At 36.6% G+C, this 19,165-nt stretch overlaps 3 protein-coding genes and 1 long non-coding RNA gene across 7 annotated transcripts; 3 read left to right on the top strand and 1 right to left on the bottom strand.

Moving 5' to 3' along the window:
• The first annotated feature begins 1 nt into the window (after nt 1).
• Nucleotides 2-8,637, top strand: LOC103859264 (clathrin heavy chain 2). The gene is made up of 30 exons (XM_009136775.3): nt 2-257; nt 499-703; nt 853-941; nt 1,063-1,141; nt 1,215-1,342; nt 1,442-1,540; nt 1,623-1,731; nt 1,827-1,906; nt 1,994-2,221; nt 2,305-2,370; nt 2,481-2,597; nt 2,686-2,883; nt 2,967-3,083; nt 3,180-3,239; nt 3,438-3,524; nt 3,649-3,732; nt 3,818-3,952; nt 4,037-4,099; nt 4,177-4,281; nt 4,349-4,461; nt 4,553-4,805; nt 4,886-5,022; nt 5,107-5,385; nt 5,471-6,473; nt 6,609-7,094; nt 7,173-7,343; nt 7,433-7,618; nt 7,731-7,853; nt 7,932-8,042; nt 8,140-8,637. Exons 1-30 carry the CDS (start codon nt 213-215, stop codon nt 8,296-8,298), a joined length of 5,115 nt encoding a protein of 1,704 aa, XP_009135023.1. The 5' UTR covers nt 2-212; the 3' UTR covers nt 8,299-8,637.
• Nucleotides 8,638-9,146: 509 nt separating this feature from the next.
• Nucleotides 9,147-9,705, bottom strand: LOC103859263. Its single transcript, XR_631220.3, has 2 exons — nt 9,457-9,705; nt 9,147-9,364 (listed from the first exon to the last, which is right to left on the bottom strand). It is a non-coding gene; the product is annotated as an uncharacterized LOC103859263 (long non-coding RNA).
• Nucleotides 9,706-9,752: 47 nt separating this feature from the next.
• LOC103859262 (E3 ubiquitin-protein ligase makorin) lies at nt 9,753-12,111 on the top strand. Of its 4 annotated transcripts, none has more exons than XM_009136774.3 (8): nt 9,753-10,003; nt 10,154-10,241; nt 10,303-10,901; nt 10,992-11,061; nt 11,330-11,421; nt 11,543-11,604; nt 11,727-11,803; nt 11,892-12,111. In XM_009136774.3, the coding sequence occupies exons 1-6, from the start codon at nt 9,993-9,995 to the stop codon at nt 11,574-11,576; spliced, it is 894 nt and encodes a 297-aa protein (XP_009135022.1). In that variant the 5' UTR covers nt 9,753-9,992; the 3' UTR covers nt 11,577-11,604; nt 11,727-11,803; nt 11,892-12,111. The 4 variants fall into 4 exon arrangements, with proteins under 4 accessions (XP_009135022.1, XP_033142703.1, XP_033142702.1 ...); XM_033286812.1 differs by having other exon boundaries at nt 11,721-11,803; XM_033286811.1 differs by having other exon boundaries at nt 11,879-12,100.
• Nucleotides 12,112-12,350: 239 nt separating this feature from the next.
• LOC103859261 (transcription factor MYB83) lies at nt 12,351-16,662 on the top strand. The gene is made up of 2 exons (XM_009136773.3): nt 12,351-15,371; nt 15,580-16,662. The coding sequence occupies exons 1-2, from the start codon at nt 15,055-15,057 to the stop codon at nt 16,283-16,285; spliced, it is 1,023 nt and encodes a 340-aa protein (XP_009135021.1). The 5' UTR covers nt 12,351-15,054; the 3' UTR covers nt 16,286-16,662.
• The last annotated feature ends 2,503 nt before the right edge of the window (nt 16,663-19,165 follow it).

The following is a 19,165-nucleotide window of genomic DNA, read 5'->3' as shown; positions in this document are numbered from 1 at the left end:
GCACGTGTCACATGACCTCCGATTATATCCATATATAAAAAAAAAAATCTTTTCTCCTTTCATCCTCACGTTTCTCGTTCACTCGCCGCTCAGATCTGTCAGCGATTCCAATTCCTTCTACACTCTCTCGTCTCCCATCTCTTCCTTCTCGTCCCTGCCACATAGCTGTCTCTTCCCCCAGATTCTCTCGCCTCGCGAAACTCTGGTAAAAAATGGCGGCAGCAAACGCCCCCATCACGATGAAGGAGGTCCTCACGGTGAGTTCTTCTTCTTCTTCTAACGGAATCGAGCTTAGTTTTCGACGATATTGTAGCTTACCGTTCCCAATTCTGCTCGATCGTTCACTCTCTGATAGCTAGTTTGCTCTGTAGTGCATGTGATTGCTCTTAATGTTCCCAGATCTGTGATACGATCTCGAATCTCTAGCTATTGTGTGTAGTGCATTGTGCTGATAACGAACTATCTAACGAATCGTTTCGTTTTTGATTTTGTTTGCAGCTTCCGAGCGTTGGGATCAATCAGCAGTTCATCACGTTTACGAATGTTACTATGGAGTCTGACAAGTATATATGCGTTCGAGAGACGGCTCCTCAAAACAGCGTTGTAATTATCGATATGAGTATGCCGATGCAGCCTCTGAGGAGGCCTATTACTGCTGATTCTGCTCTTATGAACCCAGACTCCAGGATCCTTGCCTTAAAAGGTAATTTGACTTGACTGCTAATTCCATCGAATAAACTTGCCTCGTGGTGGTGCTTATCAGTTATAATGCCATTCCGTCTTTTGCTTATATTATTTGCTATTTTTTTTTTCTTACTTTGTTGTTCATTGTTTTCTTCATTTTGTATATAGCTCAAGTTCCAGGAACTACTCAGGATCATCTACAGATATTTAACATCGAAGCAAAAGCAAAGCTTAAATCACATCAGATGCCTGAGCAGGTGAGTTTTGATGGAAAGATTTTTGTAACCTCATTGTCTTTCCTGTTGCACGGTTGCTTCAGACTCTGTTTTTTTTGTGCGAATCTATTTTTGGGATATTAATGGTTCATTGTTTTTATAGGTTGCGTTTTGGAAGTGGATTACACTCAAGATGTTGGGGCTGGTCACACAAAACTCCGTGTATCATTGGTCTATTGAAGGTTGTACATCATTAGTTTACTCCCATCTTCTTATCATGTATATGTGGTTCTAATTTTGTTTCGGATTTTCCAGGTGATTCTGAACCTGTTAAGATGTTTGATAGAACGGCCAATTTAGCAAACAATCAAATTATTAACTACAAGTGCTCTCCTAACGAGAAGTGGTTGGTTCTAATTGGAATTGCTCCTGGCCCTCCTGAGGTAGGTTTACTGCGCCGTATATTAGTTTTGAGTAAAGACATCAAAACTGCAGTCATATTGTAAACTCTTGACTGATCTTATCATTATTGTCGTCTGCAGAGAGCACAATTGGTAAAAGGAAATATGCAGCTTTTTTCTGTGGATCAACAGCGGAGCCAGGCCCTTGAAGCACACGCTGCCTCATTTGCTCAGTTTAAGGTAAACTACTTGGTTCTTTAGTGAGTTCGTTCTATCATCCAATCTCGAACTGTAGTATGACTTTCAACATCGTTGATATTAGGTCCCTGGAAACGAAAATCCTTCTATCCTTATATCCTTTGCAAGCAAGAGCTTTAATGCTGGGCAGATAACATCAAAGTTGCACGTCATTGAGCTTGGTGCCCAACCCGGTTAGCATCCTTGGCAGAAACTATATTGTCAGCGTTATTTAGTGTCTTTGGTTACATTTTTAGTTGGTGTTGTCTAAATGTGGGTTATTTTGCAGGAAAACCATCATTTACAAAAAAACAGGCGGATCTCTTTTTCCCCCCAGATTTTGCTGATGATTTCCCTGTTGCCATGCAGGTTTGTAGTTGCACTAGAATTTCAACTACATTTAGTCTGTTTTGGTGAAAAATTTACGACTCGCTGAATTCTCTTTTTCCCTGGCAGGTCTCTCACAAATTTAGCTTGATATATGTCATCACCAAGCTTGGATTGTTGTTTGTATACGATCTAGAAACTGCTTCTGCTATCTACAGAAATCGAATAAGTCCAGACCCAATTTTCTTGACTTCTGAAGCCTCTTCAGTTGGGGGTTTCTATGCCATTAATATGCGAGGACAAGTTCTTTTGGCCACAGTAAACGAGGCTACTATAATACCTTTTATTAGTGGTCAAGTATGCTCTTTCTTTCTCTTTTCCCGATATAAGCTACCCGTGTCACAATGCCATTCTAAGATATCTATGCTTTTGTATCGTAGTTGAACAATTTGGAGCTTGCTGTCAATCTTGCTAAAAGAGGAAACCTCCCTGGTGCAGAAGAGCTGGTATGCGATGGTTATATTGCTGAAGTGATTATATCTGTGGATTGACAGCTTGAAGAAAAAGAAAGTTATTTGCTGTGTGAACGTTCTCATGTTCAGTTCGGATGCTGCAGGTTGTCGAGCGGTTCAAAGAGCTGTTTGCTCAAACGAAGTACAAGGAGGCTGCAGAGCTTGCTGCTGAATCTCCTCAGGGGATTCTAAGGACACCTGATACAGTGGCCAAATTCCAGGTATTTGTTCCTTATTCAAGCAACATATTTTGTGTGAACATGTTAACACCACTTTGAAACTCCAACATCACACGATAAATTTTTGCAGAGTGTTCCTGTACAAGCTGGGCAAACTCCTCCATTGTTACAGTATTTTGGGACTCTTTTAACTAAAGGAAAGCTCAATTCATATGAGTCATTGGAACTATCTCGGCTTGTTGTGAATCAAAACAAGAAGAACCTCCTCGAAAACTGGTTAGCAGAGGATAAATTAGAATGCAGTGAAGAACTGGGAGACCTTGTCAAGGTAATCTTAAAATGGACTATTTTCTTTTTAAATATGTGTGATGTCTCCTTTCGTCTTTTGTGACATAAACCTTTCTATTCCAGACTGTGGATAATGACCTTGCTCTGAAAATATATATCAAAGCCCGGGCAACTCCAAAAGTTGTAGCAGCTTTTGCAGAAAGAAAGGAGTTTGACAAAATCCTGATATACTCAAAGCAGGTAAAGAATAATATATTAATTCTGCCCGCCTCTGCTATGCGTACATTAAAGTTCACTTTGCTCAATAATTATCATTGTTTCATATTGTGAATTTAGGTTGGGTACACACCTGATTACATGTTTCTTCTGCAAACCATACTCCGTACAGATCCACAGGTTCGTGTGGTGAACTTTTGATACCTGCAACATATTAAACTCTTAATGGACTGGTTTACTATATACTTGCTGCGTAAGCACAAGAAGAGTCATGAATCAGTTTACTTCGTATTCAGTAATTTTGATCTAACGTTATTTAGAATGCAGAAAATATTTTCCCCTGTATTAAGATCAATAGTCTTTTTCTTCATTATGCAGGGAGCAGTCAATTTTGCATTAATGATGTCTCAAATGGAAGGAGGTTGTCCAGTTGACTTCAACACCATCACTGACCTTTTTCTTCAGGTGGGTAAAAATTTTTGTATGCACCAATATTAGTAGCTCATTACTTGCTCTGCAACTATATACAAAATTTTATTCAGGTAATTAAGCTATATGAAGTGCTAATTTATTTATTTTGCATATCCAGAGAAATCTGATCCGAGAAGCTACTGCATTCCTTTTGGATGTGCTTAAGCCAAATTTACCTGAGCATGCGTTTCTTCAAACTAAGGTTGAAAATAGTTGCCAATTTGAATTGTTTCTATGCTATTATTATTCACCTTTCCTCAGACTTTTTAGTTCGAATGTCAAAACAGGTTCTGGAGATCAATTTGGTAACCTTTCCTAATGTGGCTGATGCGATTTTAGCAAATGGGATGTTCAGCCACTATGACCGGCCTCGTGTTGCTCAACTTTGTGAGAAGGCTGGACTTTTTATCCAATCCTTAAAGGTGGCGCTCGCTGTCTTGCCTTTTTTTTCCCGGACAAATAGAATTATATTTTCATCTCCAACATTTTCCTTTTGAATTGTGCAGCATTACTCAGAGTTACCTGATATAAAACGTGTAATTGTGAACACACATGCTATTGAGCCACAGGTAATGCTTCGAAAACAGAATTTGATTGCTAAACTTTTGGATGTCACGTTGTTGAACATCACTTCGTCAAAATGCAGGCTCTTGTTGAGTTTTTTGGTACCCTTTCTAGCGATTGGGCTATGGAGTGCATGAAGGATCTTTTGCTGGTCAACCTTAGAGGCAACCTGCAGATAATTGTTCAGGTAAGTGGTGTATGGTATGATGAATCTTATTGTTTAGTGTGACACTAACGTGTCCATATGACCGTAGGCTTGCAAGGAGTACTGTGAACAACTTGGTGTTGATGCATGTATTAAGCTCTTTGAGCAGTTTAAATCATACGAAGGCCTTTACTTTTTCCTAGGCTCATATTTGAGTATGAGGTGATTTATATAATCTACTGGCATTCCTCTAAACAAGCGCGATTCTTGTTTTTGTATGTTGATGATGACAACTTTTCCCTCTGTGCAATAGTGAGGATCCTGAGATTCACTTCAAGTACATTGAAGCAGCTGCCAAAACTGGTCAAATAAAGGAGGTTGAGCGTGTGACTAGAGAGTCTAACTTCTATGATGCTGAAAAGACGAAGAACTTTTTGATGGAAGCTAAGCTTCCTGATGCCCGACCTTTGATAAATGTCTGCGACCGTTTCGGCTTTGTACCTGATCTAACTCATTACCTCTACACAAACAACATGCTTCGTTACATTGAAGGTTACGTTCAGAAGGTATGGATGTTTGAGAGTTCTTTTAATGCGTTTGAGTTCAGTATTTCATTAAATACTAATACATGTGATTCCGTTCAAAGGTGAACCCTGGGAATGCTCCCTTAGTTGTGGGTCAGTTGCTTGATGATGAATGCCCTGAAGATTTTATAAAAGGCCTCATTCTCTCTGTTCGCTCATTGCTACCTGTTGAACCCCTTGTCGAAGAATGTGAGAAGAGGTGAATCCATTTGGTCAACCTGGTTTCCGTTCATAATTTATGTCTGTTTGTTCTGGAAGCTCTAATACGTTTCTGCTTTTCCAGAAATCGACTCCGTCTCCTCACTCAGTTCTTGGAGCATCTAGTTAGCGAGGGAAGCCAAGATGTTCATGTCCATAACGCCTTGGGTAAAATTATCATCGACAGTAACAACAACCCCGAGCATTTCCTGACCACCAACCCGTACTATGACTCTCGGGTTGTTGGCAAGTACTGCGAGAAGCGTGATCCTACCCTGGCTGTTGTGGCATACAGAAGAGGACAATGTGATGAGGAACTCGTCAATGTCACCAACAAATATTCTTTGTTCAAGTTACAAGCCAGGTATTCAATCATTGCTTATGAAATCTCTTAAGTATTTCACAGTGGTTATTCTGTAGATTGCTGATACACTAATTTTCAACTGTAGGTATGTAGTGGAGAGGATGGATGGTGATCTTTGGGATAAGGTTCTTTTGGAAGAAAATGAATATAGAAGACAACTTATTGACCAAGTTGTGTCTACTGCTTTACCCGAAAGCCAGAGCCCAGAGCAGGTATCCGCTGCTGTTAAAGCATTCATGACCGCTGATTTGCCGCACGAGCTTATTGAGCTTCTTGAAAAAATAGTGCTTCAAAACTCTGCCTTCAGTGGAAACTTCAATCTGCAAAATCTGCTTATATTGACAGCTATTAAAGCAGATCCATCTAGAGTGATGGATTACATTAATAGGCTGGACAATTTTGATGGACCTGCTGTTGGAGAAGTGGCTGTTGAAGCCCAGCTGTACGAGGAGGCATTTGCTATTTTCAAGAAGTTTAACTTAAATGTTCAGGCTGTCGACGTATTACTGGATAACGTCAAAAGCATTGAGCGTTCTGTTGAGTTTGCTTTCCGGGTTGAAGAAGATTCTGTTTGGAGTCAAGTTGCAAAGGCTCAACTCAGGGAAGGACTAGTCAGTGATGCAATTGAGTCCTTTATCCGTGCTGAGGATGCCACGCATTTCCTGGAGGTCATACGTGCTACTGAAGATGCTAATGTCTATGATGACTTGGTCAGATACCTTCTGATGGTTAGACAGAAGGTGAAGGAGCCCAAGGTTGATAGTGAGCTCATCTATGCATATGCAAAGATTGATAGGTTAGGTGAGATTGAAGAATTCATTCTGATGCCAAACGTTGCTAACCTACCAAATGTTGGTGATCGCCTGTATGACGAAGCTCTGTATGAAGCTGCAAAAATAATCTATGCGTTCATATCAAACTGGGGCAAGTTAGCTGTCACGCTTGTGAAGTTGCAACAGTTCCAAGGTGCTGTTGATGCTGCAAGGAAAGCAAACAGTGCAAAGACATGGAAGGAAGTCTGCTTTGCTTGTGTTGATGCAGAGGAATTCCGGTTGGCACAGATCTGTGGCCTTAACGTTATCATTCAGGTAAATAAGAACCCAACTTTAGTTCCATGGATTGTTGGCACAAAATGTCTTGTTTTTTTTTCCATGTATGATATTATTATACTTCGATGTATCTCATATATATACCGTGACGTGGTAACTTTTGGTGCTTGATAGGTGGATGATCTGGAAGAAGTAAGCGAGTTCTACCAGAACAGAGGGTGCTTCAGTGAATTAATCTCACTTATGGAGAGTGGACTTGGGTTGGAACGTGCTCACATGGGTATCTTCACAGAGTTGGGTGTACTATATGCTAGATATCGATATGAGAAACTTATGGAACACATCAAGCTATTCTCCACTCGCCTCAATATCCCCAAGCTCATACGGGCCTGTGATGAACAACAGCACTGGCAGGAACTTACTTATCTCTACATTCAATATGATGAGTTTGATAATGCTGCGACCACTGTGATGAACCATTCTCCTGAAGCATGGGAGCACATGCAATTCAAAGACATTGTTGCCAAGGTTGCAAATGTCGAGCTCTACTACAAGGCTGTGCATTTCTACTTACAAGAGCATCCTGATCTAATCAACGATCTTCTCAACGTGCTTGCTTTGCGGTTAGATCACACCCGTGTTGTTGATATTATGCGGAAGGTAACTGACTAAATATTTTTTACCCCTAAAAACAGCCAAGACGTCTTTAACTGATCAATCGCTTTCTTCTGATCTCAGGCTGGTCAGTTGCGTCTTATCAAGCCATACATGGTTGCAGTTCAGAGCAACAATGTCTCTGCTGTTAATGAAGCTCTGAATGAGATATACGTGGAAGAAGAAGACTATGACAGGTTGCGCGAGTCCATTGATTTACATGACAGCTTTGACCAGATAGGCCTCGCGCAGAAGGTAGACGTTAAATCTACTAGAACTTTTATATACTTAATCTTTACGAGGGTAAACATGGCCTGAGCGATGATATAAACTTTTACGAACAGATCGAGAAACACGAGCTTGTTGAAATGAGACGTGTGGCTGCTTATATCTACAAGAAAGCTGGCAGATGGAAGCAATCAATTGCTTTGTCAAAGAAAGACAACATGTACAAAGACTGTATGGAAACTGCTTCACAATCCGGTGAACATGACCTTGCAGAACAACTGTTGGTTTACTTCATTGAACAGGTATATGGTTGGTCTGAAGCAGGATTACACCGAAAGCTGTTTACTTAATTGCCGAAAAACTATTGGTTAAGAAGATGAAATTAATATCCCTTGCTGTGATCTAATTATACAGGGCAAAAAGGAATGCTTTGCGACATGTCTCTTTGTATGTTATGATTTAATCCGACCAGACGTTGCTCTAGAACTTGCCTGGATCCACAACATGCTCGACTTTGCCTTCCCGTATCTCCTCCAGGTGACCTTCTATATTATCTTATTGGTGAGATATGAGCCCAAAGGATGAAGTTTCTTATCTCATATTGTGTTTTTGCAGTTTATTCGAGAGTACTCGGGTAAAGTGGATGAGCTGATCAAAGACAAGCTGGAGGCACAAAAAGAGGTGAAGGCCAAAGAGCAGGAAGATAAGGATGTTATGTCCCAACAGGTAACAACTTACACAGCTACACTCAGATATCATGGCGAGTCTTTTTGTTGACAAATAAACTTAAAGTGGTGTTTTGTTTCTTTGGTTTTAAACTCAGAACATGTACGCCCATTTGTTGCCACTTGCTTTACCCGCACCACCGATGCCAGGAATGGGAGGTGGTGGTGGGTATGGTCCGCCACCACCAATGGGCGGAGGAATGCCAGGAATGCCTCCGATGCCACCATATGGAATGCCACCAATGGGTGGCTACTAAGTGGAAAGTTATCAGAACCCCATAGGCCGTGTTCGGTTATTACATGTCTCTCTTGCTAGAATTTGACTGGGTTAGTGAAAGGTGTAGTGGAAATAATGTTCTCCGTTTAGTTTATAAGTTGCGGGGATGCTTTCGTTGTAGTATGTAATATAATCTTGGGAATTAGTTGAGTCTTTCTTTGGTTGGAAGCCACTTTTCTTTCGAGGATATTTAGACTCATTTAGACATCTTTACTCATGAGTTTGTAGTTTCTCTTCTCCACCTTATTTTAGAGACATTTTCTGACATGCTTTATTCGGACTTTGACTTTTATTAGTAGACTCAGAATACTTCCTGTTATAAGGTTGCAAAAGATTTGATACGTTGCATATAGTCACACGTAAAACATCATAATCATGTAACAAATCTTCTATTTTTACCTATACGCTGCGATCATCAAAAGCAGAATGATACAGACACAAAAGAAACTCATTTTCTTTTATCATATTTCACTTGAGCACTATCTAAGAAGGAATTGTATCCTTTGTGCTCGATGAAACCAAGAAAATGTACTAGTCATGAAACTGAAAATGATATGGGTTCATTTCTACTTTGCTTCGAATAATGTAATCCATCTAAACAACATTTTCCCATTGAAACAATATTACGAATTGTATATGTATACACAACATTTATTTCATTCACAGTAATTGAAATGTTAAACTCAGATGACAGTAATCTAACGGCTTCGTGTTCATCTTATCAAATGCTGGACGAAAACTAATCCTACGCACGCAGACAGCAAGTATAAGATCATCATCATTCATCTAACCACGATTATAAGCAGACTGTAGAAAATAAAGAGGATAAATCGAGAACCAAGTCGTGGATTCTCCCATGTAATAAACATAAGTATTCTGATTGAAATCATAGCTTGGTCCAACAAAAACATTAAAATGTAGACAGAAAACCAACAAAACTCTCACAAATGTCGGTAAAGAGACAAAAACAGGTTACGAATCTACTTAGATCGCTGTCTCATCTTTCGTCTCTTCCTCTTCAACCTCCTCATACGCTTCTTCTTCCACTGAATACAATAACAAACAAAGACACACGATCAATACACCTCCTCAAAACCTCTCTAATTCTCATGCATTAACATAACAACATATTACTCACCTTAGCCCTCATGCTGGTTGCCTCAGAAGATTCACCCTTTCCCTCCTCTGGATGGGGTTTTAGATCTAAGCAAATGAGAAAAGCGGCGGAGTAGCTAGATAGATTTTGATGGTCAGCTTACTCTTTTATATGCATCTAACCCCTAAAAACTCTTATTTTATGGGCTCTACCAATTCATAGGCCCAATAAAGCTCAATAAAGCCCAATGATGCCTAAAACCTTATGAAGCTTTGTAGACATGTCCACAAATATTTGACTTCACACGACAGAGATTGAAGATTTATTACATGGAACAGACTAATGGTGGGTTTTGTTTAGCAGTTTAATTAAAAAAAAGGATAATTTAGTTTAAAAAAAAAAGAGACGAAAATGGAGAGGAGAGGTGGTGGAGGGTGATGAATCGCGCTCTATCCTCAAAAACCGTAGAAAAATCCTCTGAAAAATCCCCCCTAAAATATAAAAAAAAAACCTTCTCCCTTTCCTTTTAGATTCTTCTCTTTTGTCTGAATCCCTTTTTTCCCTCGCACAATCCCGAGATGTCCGACAGGTAAATCTTAAAACTTCTTTCAATGTCCTGTCTTGAATAAAGATTGACTCTTTCAATCTCCTATTGACAATAAAGATTGACCCTTTTGATTGCTTTTTATTGAGCTGCTTTGTAAACATCAAAGATTCAATCTTTTTTTGCCTTTAACAGGATACTCTGCAAGTTCTTTGTCCATGGCTCGTGCTTAAAAGGAGAAAACTGTGAATACTCCCACGACTCCAAGCACCACGCCAATAACGTAATCTTCATCCTTCTTTTTCTCTTTCTACAATGCGTTTCTGATTCATCCCCTTGATCAGGTCTGCACATTCTACCAGAAAGGAATCTGTTCATACGGAACCAGATGTAGATACGAACATGTCAGAACCTCTCAGAAACGAGACGGGGACCACCACAAAGCCCTTACCCTTTGTTACACCCACCCAAGAGAACACCCGATCTGCTCCTTCGCCGCCGCCGGCGACTGCCCGCGAGGCAGCCAGTGCCCCCACATGCACGGAGACGTCTGCAGCACCTGCGGGAAGAAGTGTCTGCACCCTTTCAGACCCGAGGAGCGAGAGGAGCACACCAAAGAGTGCGAGAAGAAGCAGAAGCACATCGAGGCTTTGAAGAAAAGTCAGGAGATTGAGTGTAGCGTGTGTTTGGATCGTGTCTTGTCGAAAGCTACTCCCGGGGAGAGGAAGTTTGGGCTGTTGACGGAGTGTCATCATCCGTTTTGTATACAGTGTATTCGTAACTGGCGTAGCAGTGCTCCTGTTTCGGGAATGGATGTGAACAGCACGTTGAGGGCTTGTCCTATTTGTCGTAAGCTGTCGTATTTCGTTGTACCGAGTGTTGTCTGGTACTCTAGTCCTGAAGAGAAGAAGGAGATTATTGATGTATACAAGGCAAAACTCAGGTATAGGCTTAGCTTGTTTGTTTTTACATTTGTCCCGTTTGATATGGATTAGTAGATAATAATACATTGTGTTCTGGTCTATTCTTGAAGGTCTATTGACTGCAAGCACTTCAACTTTGGTAATGGGAGCTGCCCATTTGGTGGAAGTTGTTTCTACAAGGTATAAATTGTACTTTCTTCTTTACTTTCGATCAGTGTTCTAAAAATCGGTTTAGGTGTCCTATTAATCAGCAAAATCAGATATGAAACAATTTTTTATTTTAAAAATTGATTTAGGCTTCAAAAATCGGTCTAGGCGCCCGCCTAAACAATAATTTTCTATGAGGCGGCATAGCTATTTCTTGAACATTACTCTCTTACCTGTCAAAAGAATTGGAATCAATGGTTATAGTCAAATCGTTTTTTATTTTTATTTTTGGGCTATATAGCATGCATATACTGATGGTAACTTGGAAGAAGTTGTTGTACGGCATCTTGGTTCTCAAGAAGGAGAGACTGTAATAGCAGACAGTGTCGCCGGGTAATGTTTCTTGCTTCCCTTCTTTTCCTCTTATCTCAATATGGTTTTTACTTTCAGATAATCAGTTCATTTTCCTTACTCTTATTTTGTCGATTATCTACCTTGTGTGCTATGTTTTCAGGCTATCTGAGTTCCTTGGTCGCGTGCATTTATAAATAAAAAACACTTTTCTAAATAATGAATGTAAGTTCCAATCCGTTTGTATCAGAATGCTCTACAGATCTGTGTTTTGTAAATATGATGTTGAACTCTATGATGAGGCAGCTTATTGGTCTCTTTTCTGACTAACATTCTTTGTAAAACAGAAGACAGGAGGCTGATGACAACCATCTTCTCTTTCCAAAAGCATTTGATTCTCGTTGACAGTCCCTTGAAACATTAGGTGAAGCCATTTCTGCATTTATCTTTAATTTGATTATCTTACTACTATATTCTTGTGCGTGTTGGCTGATTCAAGCTTGTGATTGTAGATATGAAGACTCAGAGAGGGATAATAGTTCAAAACATATTAGGAGACAGAAGAAAACTCATTTGTAAATAATATTTAGATAGGGAATGCATACTACGGTATATGTAAATAAATAACAAAGATTGTTTGATCAAAGGATGTTATCATTCATGTGATGTAAATAAAACCTTTCATAACAACTCATGTGAAAAGATTTATATGAGAGACAAATTCTGAGTTTCTATCCAGTTGGACAGCTTTATGTCAAGGGAAATTGCATTGTATAACAAACAAAAAAATTATAATTCACCATCTAACTAAAAAATAAGTTGATCATGATATTCAATATATTTTCTATCTTATTTGCCAAAATACCCTCTTAAAGTCACCGATGCAACCGTTTTGTGTTTTTTTTTTCCTTTTCTTCCATTAATTTTTTTTTATCCTCTCAAATCTTTGATTCTCACAAACATATTTTTAATTTTTTACTATGGTTTTGCTTTTGTAAGCAAAACTGGAAATATGATTACATCAGGCTGATTCCAACTATTATCCAGATCTAGTGGTGGTGATGGTTAACGATGATGAACTGAATGCAGATCAACTGATCAGAAAAAGAATAAGAGATGAAGAAGATAGCTTGCCAACATTATATGGTAGTAAGTAATAATGACAGTGAGCCGGCGAATGAGTGTCATTACTTCTTAAAAGAGGAGAAGATGAAGAAGATGAGTTCATACACTATACTATATTGGGTATAAAAAAACTATAGTATAATATATTTTGTTTAGTAATGTAACTTTCTATGTAAAGTTACTATACTATTTAATATACAGTATTATATTTTTCACGTATTTCTATATTATTTCCTTTAAATTAAACAATCGGTTTTGTTTCTCTTCTATGTCATTTTGTATTTTTTCTTGGGATATAAAATTTGTTTTGTTCCAATGTTAGAAGATGTTATGTTTGAATGTTAGGATCATGTGTAGTTTGAAGATGTTATTTTCATCAACAAATGCTCTTATTTCTTTTCATATTATTTTACATATGATGCTCAACTAATGTAAATAGAACATACATTTATATACTATTTTATATAAGTTTCATACTATGTATTATTTATTGAACAAGTAAATGTGATTTCAAATGTAATTTATAGATTGTATTTGAGTTTATAGAATCATACTTAGAGTTTAAATTTACTAAGTAGGAGTTTGGGTATAGGAAGGTTTGGTGGTTCATTATTTACGTATGTTATGTTATATCTATATTATATTTGTATTATCTATAGGATTATCAGTTACAAAAAAAAAAGATTATCTATAGGATTATGTTCCATTTGAAGTTACTTACTATACTGTATATTTATTTTCCATTCTGTTTGACAAGTGTGTTATCTTTTTCTGCATATGGTAAATAAATTGGTGACGTTGTCTTCGGTCTCTCATGATGCTAAACCACCACGTCATCTCTACCAGTAACCGGCAACATGTACGTTGAAAGGACAAAACCAGACCTTTCTTTATCTAAATGTTAGCGAATTAATTATGTCAAAATCACTGATATATTCTTCATTTTCATTAGTGTTTTATATATTGAGCAAATTCTTCCATGTCAAGGACTAGAGAAAGAATTCTTTTTTCAGAGAAGGTAGTGATGTTTTACTTTATTTAGATTTGAGACAAAAACATGTAAAATAAAGAAGATGAACACATAGGATCTCAAAAGATGTATTTTTGGGTCTAACATCTGAGAATGACAATCCAGAAAGGATGAGAGAGAGATAATCATGACATTTTGAGAAATGATGAATTTAAACCCAAAAGTGAGGTGCAAACAAGTGTATTGAAGAAACATCACAATATGGAGCATGAGCACTATAAGATTTTAAAGGCCCAATGGGTTTTTGATGCTTGTTATGTTGTGTTTCCTTGTCATTTAGTGTGTTAGCTAGCTCTACTGAAAATGGGAAGCTGAAAAACTTAGAGACAGTAGTCAAGAAATTTACTGAGCTTACTGATGTTTTGGTTAACAAAGTCATGTAAGCCATTGTGTACCAGCAAATACCTTTTTTTAAGGACCAAAACTCGTTTTGTGTATGTGATGCATGATGCTATGCATTAAGATGGAGTATGATCTATCATCTATGCTCCAATCAACATTTGATATTACCCATCATTTATCAGTTGAGTAAGCAATGAAAACGTTAATGGGATGCACATATTTTGAAAGATTTTTTGTACTTCTTTTGAAGATGTGGTCTATTTAAGCAACTCGTGATAAATAGACTATTTTTTATTTATTTAAAGATAATGGTTTTTATGTCACGTGAAAGTTATGTGAATTAATTATCCTGACCTCATTCATCTTGCACATATTCTTACGTTTGGATTTGATATCAATCTGTTTATATGTGCTAGACTTTTGCTGTTATTATATGCTTTTGTCCCATCCACCCTGTAATATTCTATTATGTTCCATATTTTTGTCGAAGGATCTTTTGATCGCTTCTAAATATTCTTGTTTATTAGATTCGGTTGATTTTGTAGTAAAATGGAAGTTGCTTCAAAATAAGTCTGCAGCCTAGAGAAGAAAAAAACAATATTACTTCTTTCTCTTTTTTGTCGGTACATAAATATTGAAAAATGGTTTTTAGTTCTAATAAATCACATAGTCGTAGTCGTAAACTCACAACTCATGAATGTATGTATGTATGTATGTATGCTTGATACTTCAAACACACGTGTAGTGGTGTGGGGTAAGAGAGAGAGAGAGAGAGAGAGAGAGAGAGAGAGAGAGAGAGAGAGAGAGAGAGAGAGAGGTTGGTCTTGTTCTTGTCTTTGACTCTAAACCAGTCTTTTTCGATGCATTTTTCTTCACTCACAAGTCTATCATCATGTTTTCAACAAATGGCAAATATTTTTATTAATTTTATAACAAAAAAACATGACCCACCTCTTGCTTCTTCTTCACATTCTTCTCTCTATTAGAGAGACTCTCTCTACTCTACCCATGATCAATCCCAACAAACACTTTACGTTCTTCCCTTTTCAATATCCATTAGGACCATTACACATATTCATATCATTCCAAAGCAATCCCCACAAATCATATCCTCCTATCCATCTTCTTCCAATCTCTCTCTCTGTGTAGTCTTCTTCAAAAAGGATCCAAAAATCCAAATGATGATGAGGAATCAGGACATTACTACGATCAGAGACAAGAAGAAGCCAACTCATGCGTGTGGTGGTAGTAACAACAAACCAAAGCTAAGAAAGGGACTTTGGTCTCCTGATGAAGATGAAAGGCTTATAAGGTATATGTTGACCAATGGACAAGGATGTTGGAGTGACATTGCTAGGAATGCTGGTCTATTACGTTGTGGCAAAAGTTGTCGCCTCCGTTGGATCAATTACTTGAGGCCTGATCTTAAACGCGGTTCCTTCTCCCCTCAAGAAGAAGATCTTATCATCCATTTTCATTCCATTCTTGGTAACAGGTATAATTTTCACATGCAAACACATGAATTAGAGTTTGAACAACCGAGTCTTAGAATGAGTCTTCTATTTGTTTATCTATAGCCATTATTTATAAGAAGTAACTCTTATTTTATATTTTATTCATATGTAAGCAAATGCAATGTTTGAAACAGAAGGAGACTCATATTTGTTCATAATTATATTTTTATCCTAAAATGTTTTCTTCAGGTGGTCTCAAATAGCTACTCGGCTTCCAGGAAGGACAGACAACGAGATCAAAAACTTTTGGAACTCCACATTGAAGAAGAGGTTTAAGAACAACAACAACAATACTTCTTCTGGATCATCACCTAACAATAGTAATAGTAACTCTTTGGATCTAAGAGATCAGCATGTGGAAATGGGAGGCAAGTCAAACTCAATGATGGGTAGCTATCATCATCATCATGATGACATGATGATAATGGGGAACACCATGGGTATGGACTCTTCTTCATTCCATTTTGCACCCGTGGTTAGTGGTCTGGGATTGAACCAACTTGACCCCTTGATATCAGTACCGGATCATAGCCAATATCAACAAATGGGAAACACAGGGAATGTGTTCAACGCCAACGGGTTAGGAGATTATGGAAACGCAATTCTTGATCCGATTAGCAAGAGAGCATCAGTAGAAAGTGAATGGTTTCTTCCAGCGTCCGAGAATATAAATGCTATTCCTTGTACCACAAGCAACAACCTAAACGTAGAAGTCCTTGATCCCTGTTTCAATAGCAAAACAATGTGTCATTCAGAAAGCTTCAAAGTAGGGAACATGTTTGGCATGGAGAATGCTTCTTGGGAAACAGAAAACCCTAAAATTGGAGATTGGGATTTGGATGGTCTCATTGATAACAACTCTTCTTTCCCCTTCCTTGATTTCCAAGTTGATTAACAAATATTTCCTCTTCCATAATTCTCTTTACTCATTTGTATTCATTCTTCTATACTTATTTTTTTTCTTCCTATTCATCTTCACAATTACCAGAGCAGATACTACGTACCCCTCACTAGGGAGCTAGTTTTAAACAATTGAGCTGCTTGCGATGGGTTTATGCACGGTTCCTGAGTACATGAAATGTGAATAGGAAGGTACATTGAGATTTATTTGCGGAGGTTGTACTTAAATAATGGTCCACACAAAGTGTTGATTAGTTGGTATATTTGTATAGCTTTCTCTTATCTTTTCAATTCTATTTTTTTTTTGGGTACAAATCCGAGTTTGATGTGTAAAACACGGTTTCGTAATAAGAAAGAATTATTCATTTCGTTCTCTCTTAACCTAAGCTTTGACTTATTTACCAAAAAAACTATTTAATTTCTGGAGAGATATATTTCATCCATTCCCGAAAGTAAGATTTTCTAAAGTATGCACGTTTATTAATAATTTAATAAATGTTTATAATTTAATTAAAATTTTTACTTTATTATATACTTTTCAATAACTTTCCACCAATGAAATTTAATCAATTCAAATATTCTCAATTAATATTCTTCAAAAGTATAAAAAGTATTTTAATAATATAAAAAATCTATCTTTGTGCCTTTGTGGAACAAAAAAATATCTAAAAAATCCTACTTTTAAGAATAGAGGGAATAATAAACAATGTTGAAACTCTTTTCTTTTTCCATCTGAGTTACAATAACTCCCTTTGTTTCAAAATAATGCATATTTTAGAGTTTTCACACTTATGAAGAAAACACGTAATTTTTTGATAATAAATTCATTGTTTTCAGTATGCTATTTCCTATGTTTTTTAACCAATCAAAGTTCAATAAATACAATTAATCTTTTTAAAATTTGCAATTTGCCATTATTACATATATTGAAAAGGTAAAATATGAATCTTTTAGAAACAATTTGTTTTCCTAAAACATGGATCATTCAGAAACAGAGAGAATATTTCTCTATTAATTAGTTGACTTTATCAATTTAACTCAGATTACATACTTGATTAGTTGATTTTTCTGGTATGATTAAATTAGAAAATGAAATACTGATCTTATGTCGAAAACTAAAAATTTATACTTTGTAAGAAAAACCAAAACGTATACTTAAAGAAATGGTAGTTAAATATGTATAAATAAAAACTGTCTATCATAATATTTCGGTTTGGTTAAGTTTGAAATATCCATTGGGTACCCGTTTGGAGGTTCAAAAAGTCGTTTATAATTTTTAAGTGATTTCTTGACCATAAAAATTGAAAATTTAAACCATACTAACTATAAATAATTTTCTAAGACAAAGTAACAAAAATGTACAATTACATTATATATACAATATATATATATACACATCGAGTATTACAAGAATATAAATATATATATATAGTTTCATAGGCAGAAGAATGATTGGTGAAGTAGTTATCAGAATATTTAATTTTAAACTTAAGAATGAAGAAATTAGATTACAAAAACAACAAACCCAAATCATGACTTGTGTAATTATAGTTTGTTTAGCGTAATTTGCCATAAACGCTTTTGATGAGAATGTAGCTTTATTTCTACCAAAAAAATTATGTAATTTCACAGAGGGTTTAGTCAATTCATGTTAGAAAAATTAGAAAAATGTGTGGTGGATTCACATGGAGTGGTGACTATGTTCCTCATTTGCAATTTATCTACTAAGCTTATAGTGGATAACAAGTCTAATGTCTATAGACTCCACATTGATCCTCCATCTTTCAAATTCTTTTTTGCCTCTCAGCTTTGCAAATGCACAAGTTTTTTGTATATAGACCTAGAAATGTATATTTCAAAATCAACTTAATCTATATGAAATTCTACACCCATTGTTTATTTATTAAAGTAACTTAACTATATGCCGCAAGCCATGAGTCAACAACATTTGTTGTATACATAGGAAGTAGGAACAAAGAATTAGTGATACATGCAAGGGGCCGGAAGAGAGATGAATGATATTAATTCTTCCTATAATACTACAGATGAACATAACTCCAACTTTCAAGTTGTCTGGATTATTATAAACCCTATGTACCATCACAACGTCATGTGATTACAATTCTTTCTTACAACGAGAGACGCAACCAAACTATAGTGGTAATAGAAAGATACAGATTGGCATCATAATTAATCAGAGATTCTTCTCCCTAAATGCATTTGTAGGTATTGGAATCATGCAAAGGCGATGCCATGAGTAACATATATATTTTTTGTTGGATATCCGTATCTACATCTTATCAAATCGTGATGATGCATAAAGAACCAAGTGAAAACTATTAGTTAGACAATTTCCTTTGTATATCCCTACATTTCTACAGATTTTTTAATCCCGATTTTTGTACATCATTTTTATGTATATTTTGTTTTTAATTCACGAAACTTTTTTTTGAACATATACGAAACATAAATTAGTGACAACAAACTTGCTTCTCATCTACATCATTTTCTTTCTTTTTATGGAATATTTCATAAATGTAAATGTCTACACAGAAAAAAGCTTTACAAAGATCTCTAGTTTCATAGTTCCCAAATCATTTCATCTACAAACGAGAGACTCTCTTGGGGCCATAGGTGCACAAATGTCTTCCCACCTCATAGGCTACGCTCTCCAAATCCATCTTCAAATTGGTTAATTTTATCTATATGAAGGATATAAACCTATACTTAATCGTGTAGCTAGCTACCCTCTTCCCTTAGTAGCAACAGAATGTAAATTCTGGATTGTATCAAAATTGACATTTAATATATAAAACAATACCAATAAAGCAAGCATGGAGCATGCAATATAAAAATAGTTGCTCGTGCAGTTGTG

The sequence above is a fragment of the Brassica rapa genome, chromosome A03 (genome assembly GCF_000309985.2).
Source record: "Brassica rapa cultivar Chiifu-401-42 chromosome A03, CAAS_Brap_v3.01, whole genome shotgun sequence".
In the NCBI taxonomy this organism is placed as follows: domain Eukaryota; kingdom Viridiplantae; phylum Streptophyta; class Magnoliopsida; order Brassicales; family Brassicaceae; genus Brassica; species Brassica rapa.
Note: the sequence above shows the minus strand (reverse complement) of the source record. Positions and strands in the feature narration are given on the sequence as shown.

Coding starts and splice junctions, on each gene's coding strand:
- LOC103859262 (XM_009136774.3), top strand. Junction 10,902..10,991: donor GTATACAAGGCAAAACTCAG/GTATAGGCTTAG, acceptor CTATTCTTGAAG/GTCTATTGACTGCAAGCACT. Junction 11,062..11,329: donor GTGGAAGTTGTTTCTACAAG/GTATAAATTGTA, acceptor TGGGCTATATAG/CATGCATATACTGATGGTAA.
- LOC103859261 (XM_009136773.3), top strand. CDS start 15,055: ATGATGATGAGGAATCAGGACATTACTACGATCAGAGACAAGAAGAAG. Junction 15,372..15,579: donor CATTCCATTCTTGGTAACAG/GTATAATTTTCA, acceptor TGTTTTCTTCAG/GTGGTCTCAAATAGCTACTC.
- LOC103859264 (XM_009136775.3), top strand. CDS start 213: ATGGCGGCAGCAAACGCCCCCATCACGATGAAGGAGGTCCTCACG. Junction 2,371..2,480: donor TCCCTGGTGCAGAAGAGCTG/GTATGCGATGGT, acceptor CGGATGCTGCAG/GTTGTCGAGCGGTTCAAAGA. Junction 3,953..4,036: donor TTTTTATCCAATCCTTAAAG/GTGGCGCTCGCT, acceptor TGAATTGTGCAG/CATTACTCAGAGTTACCTGA.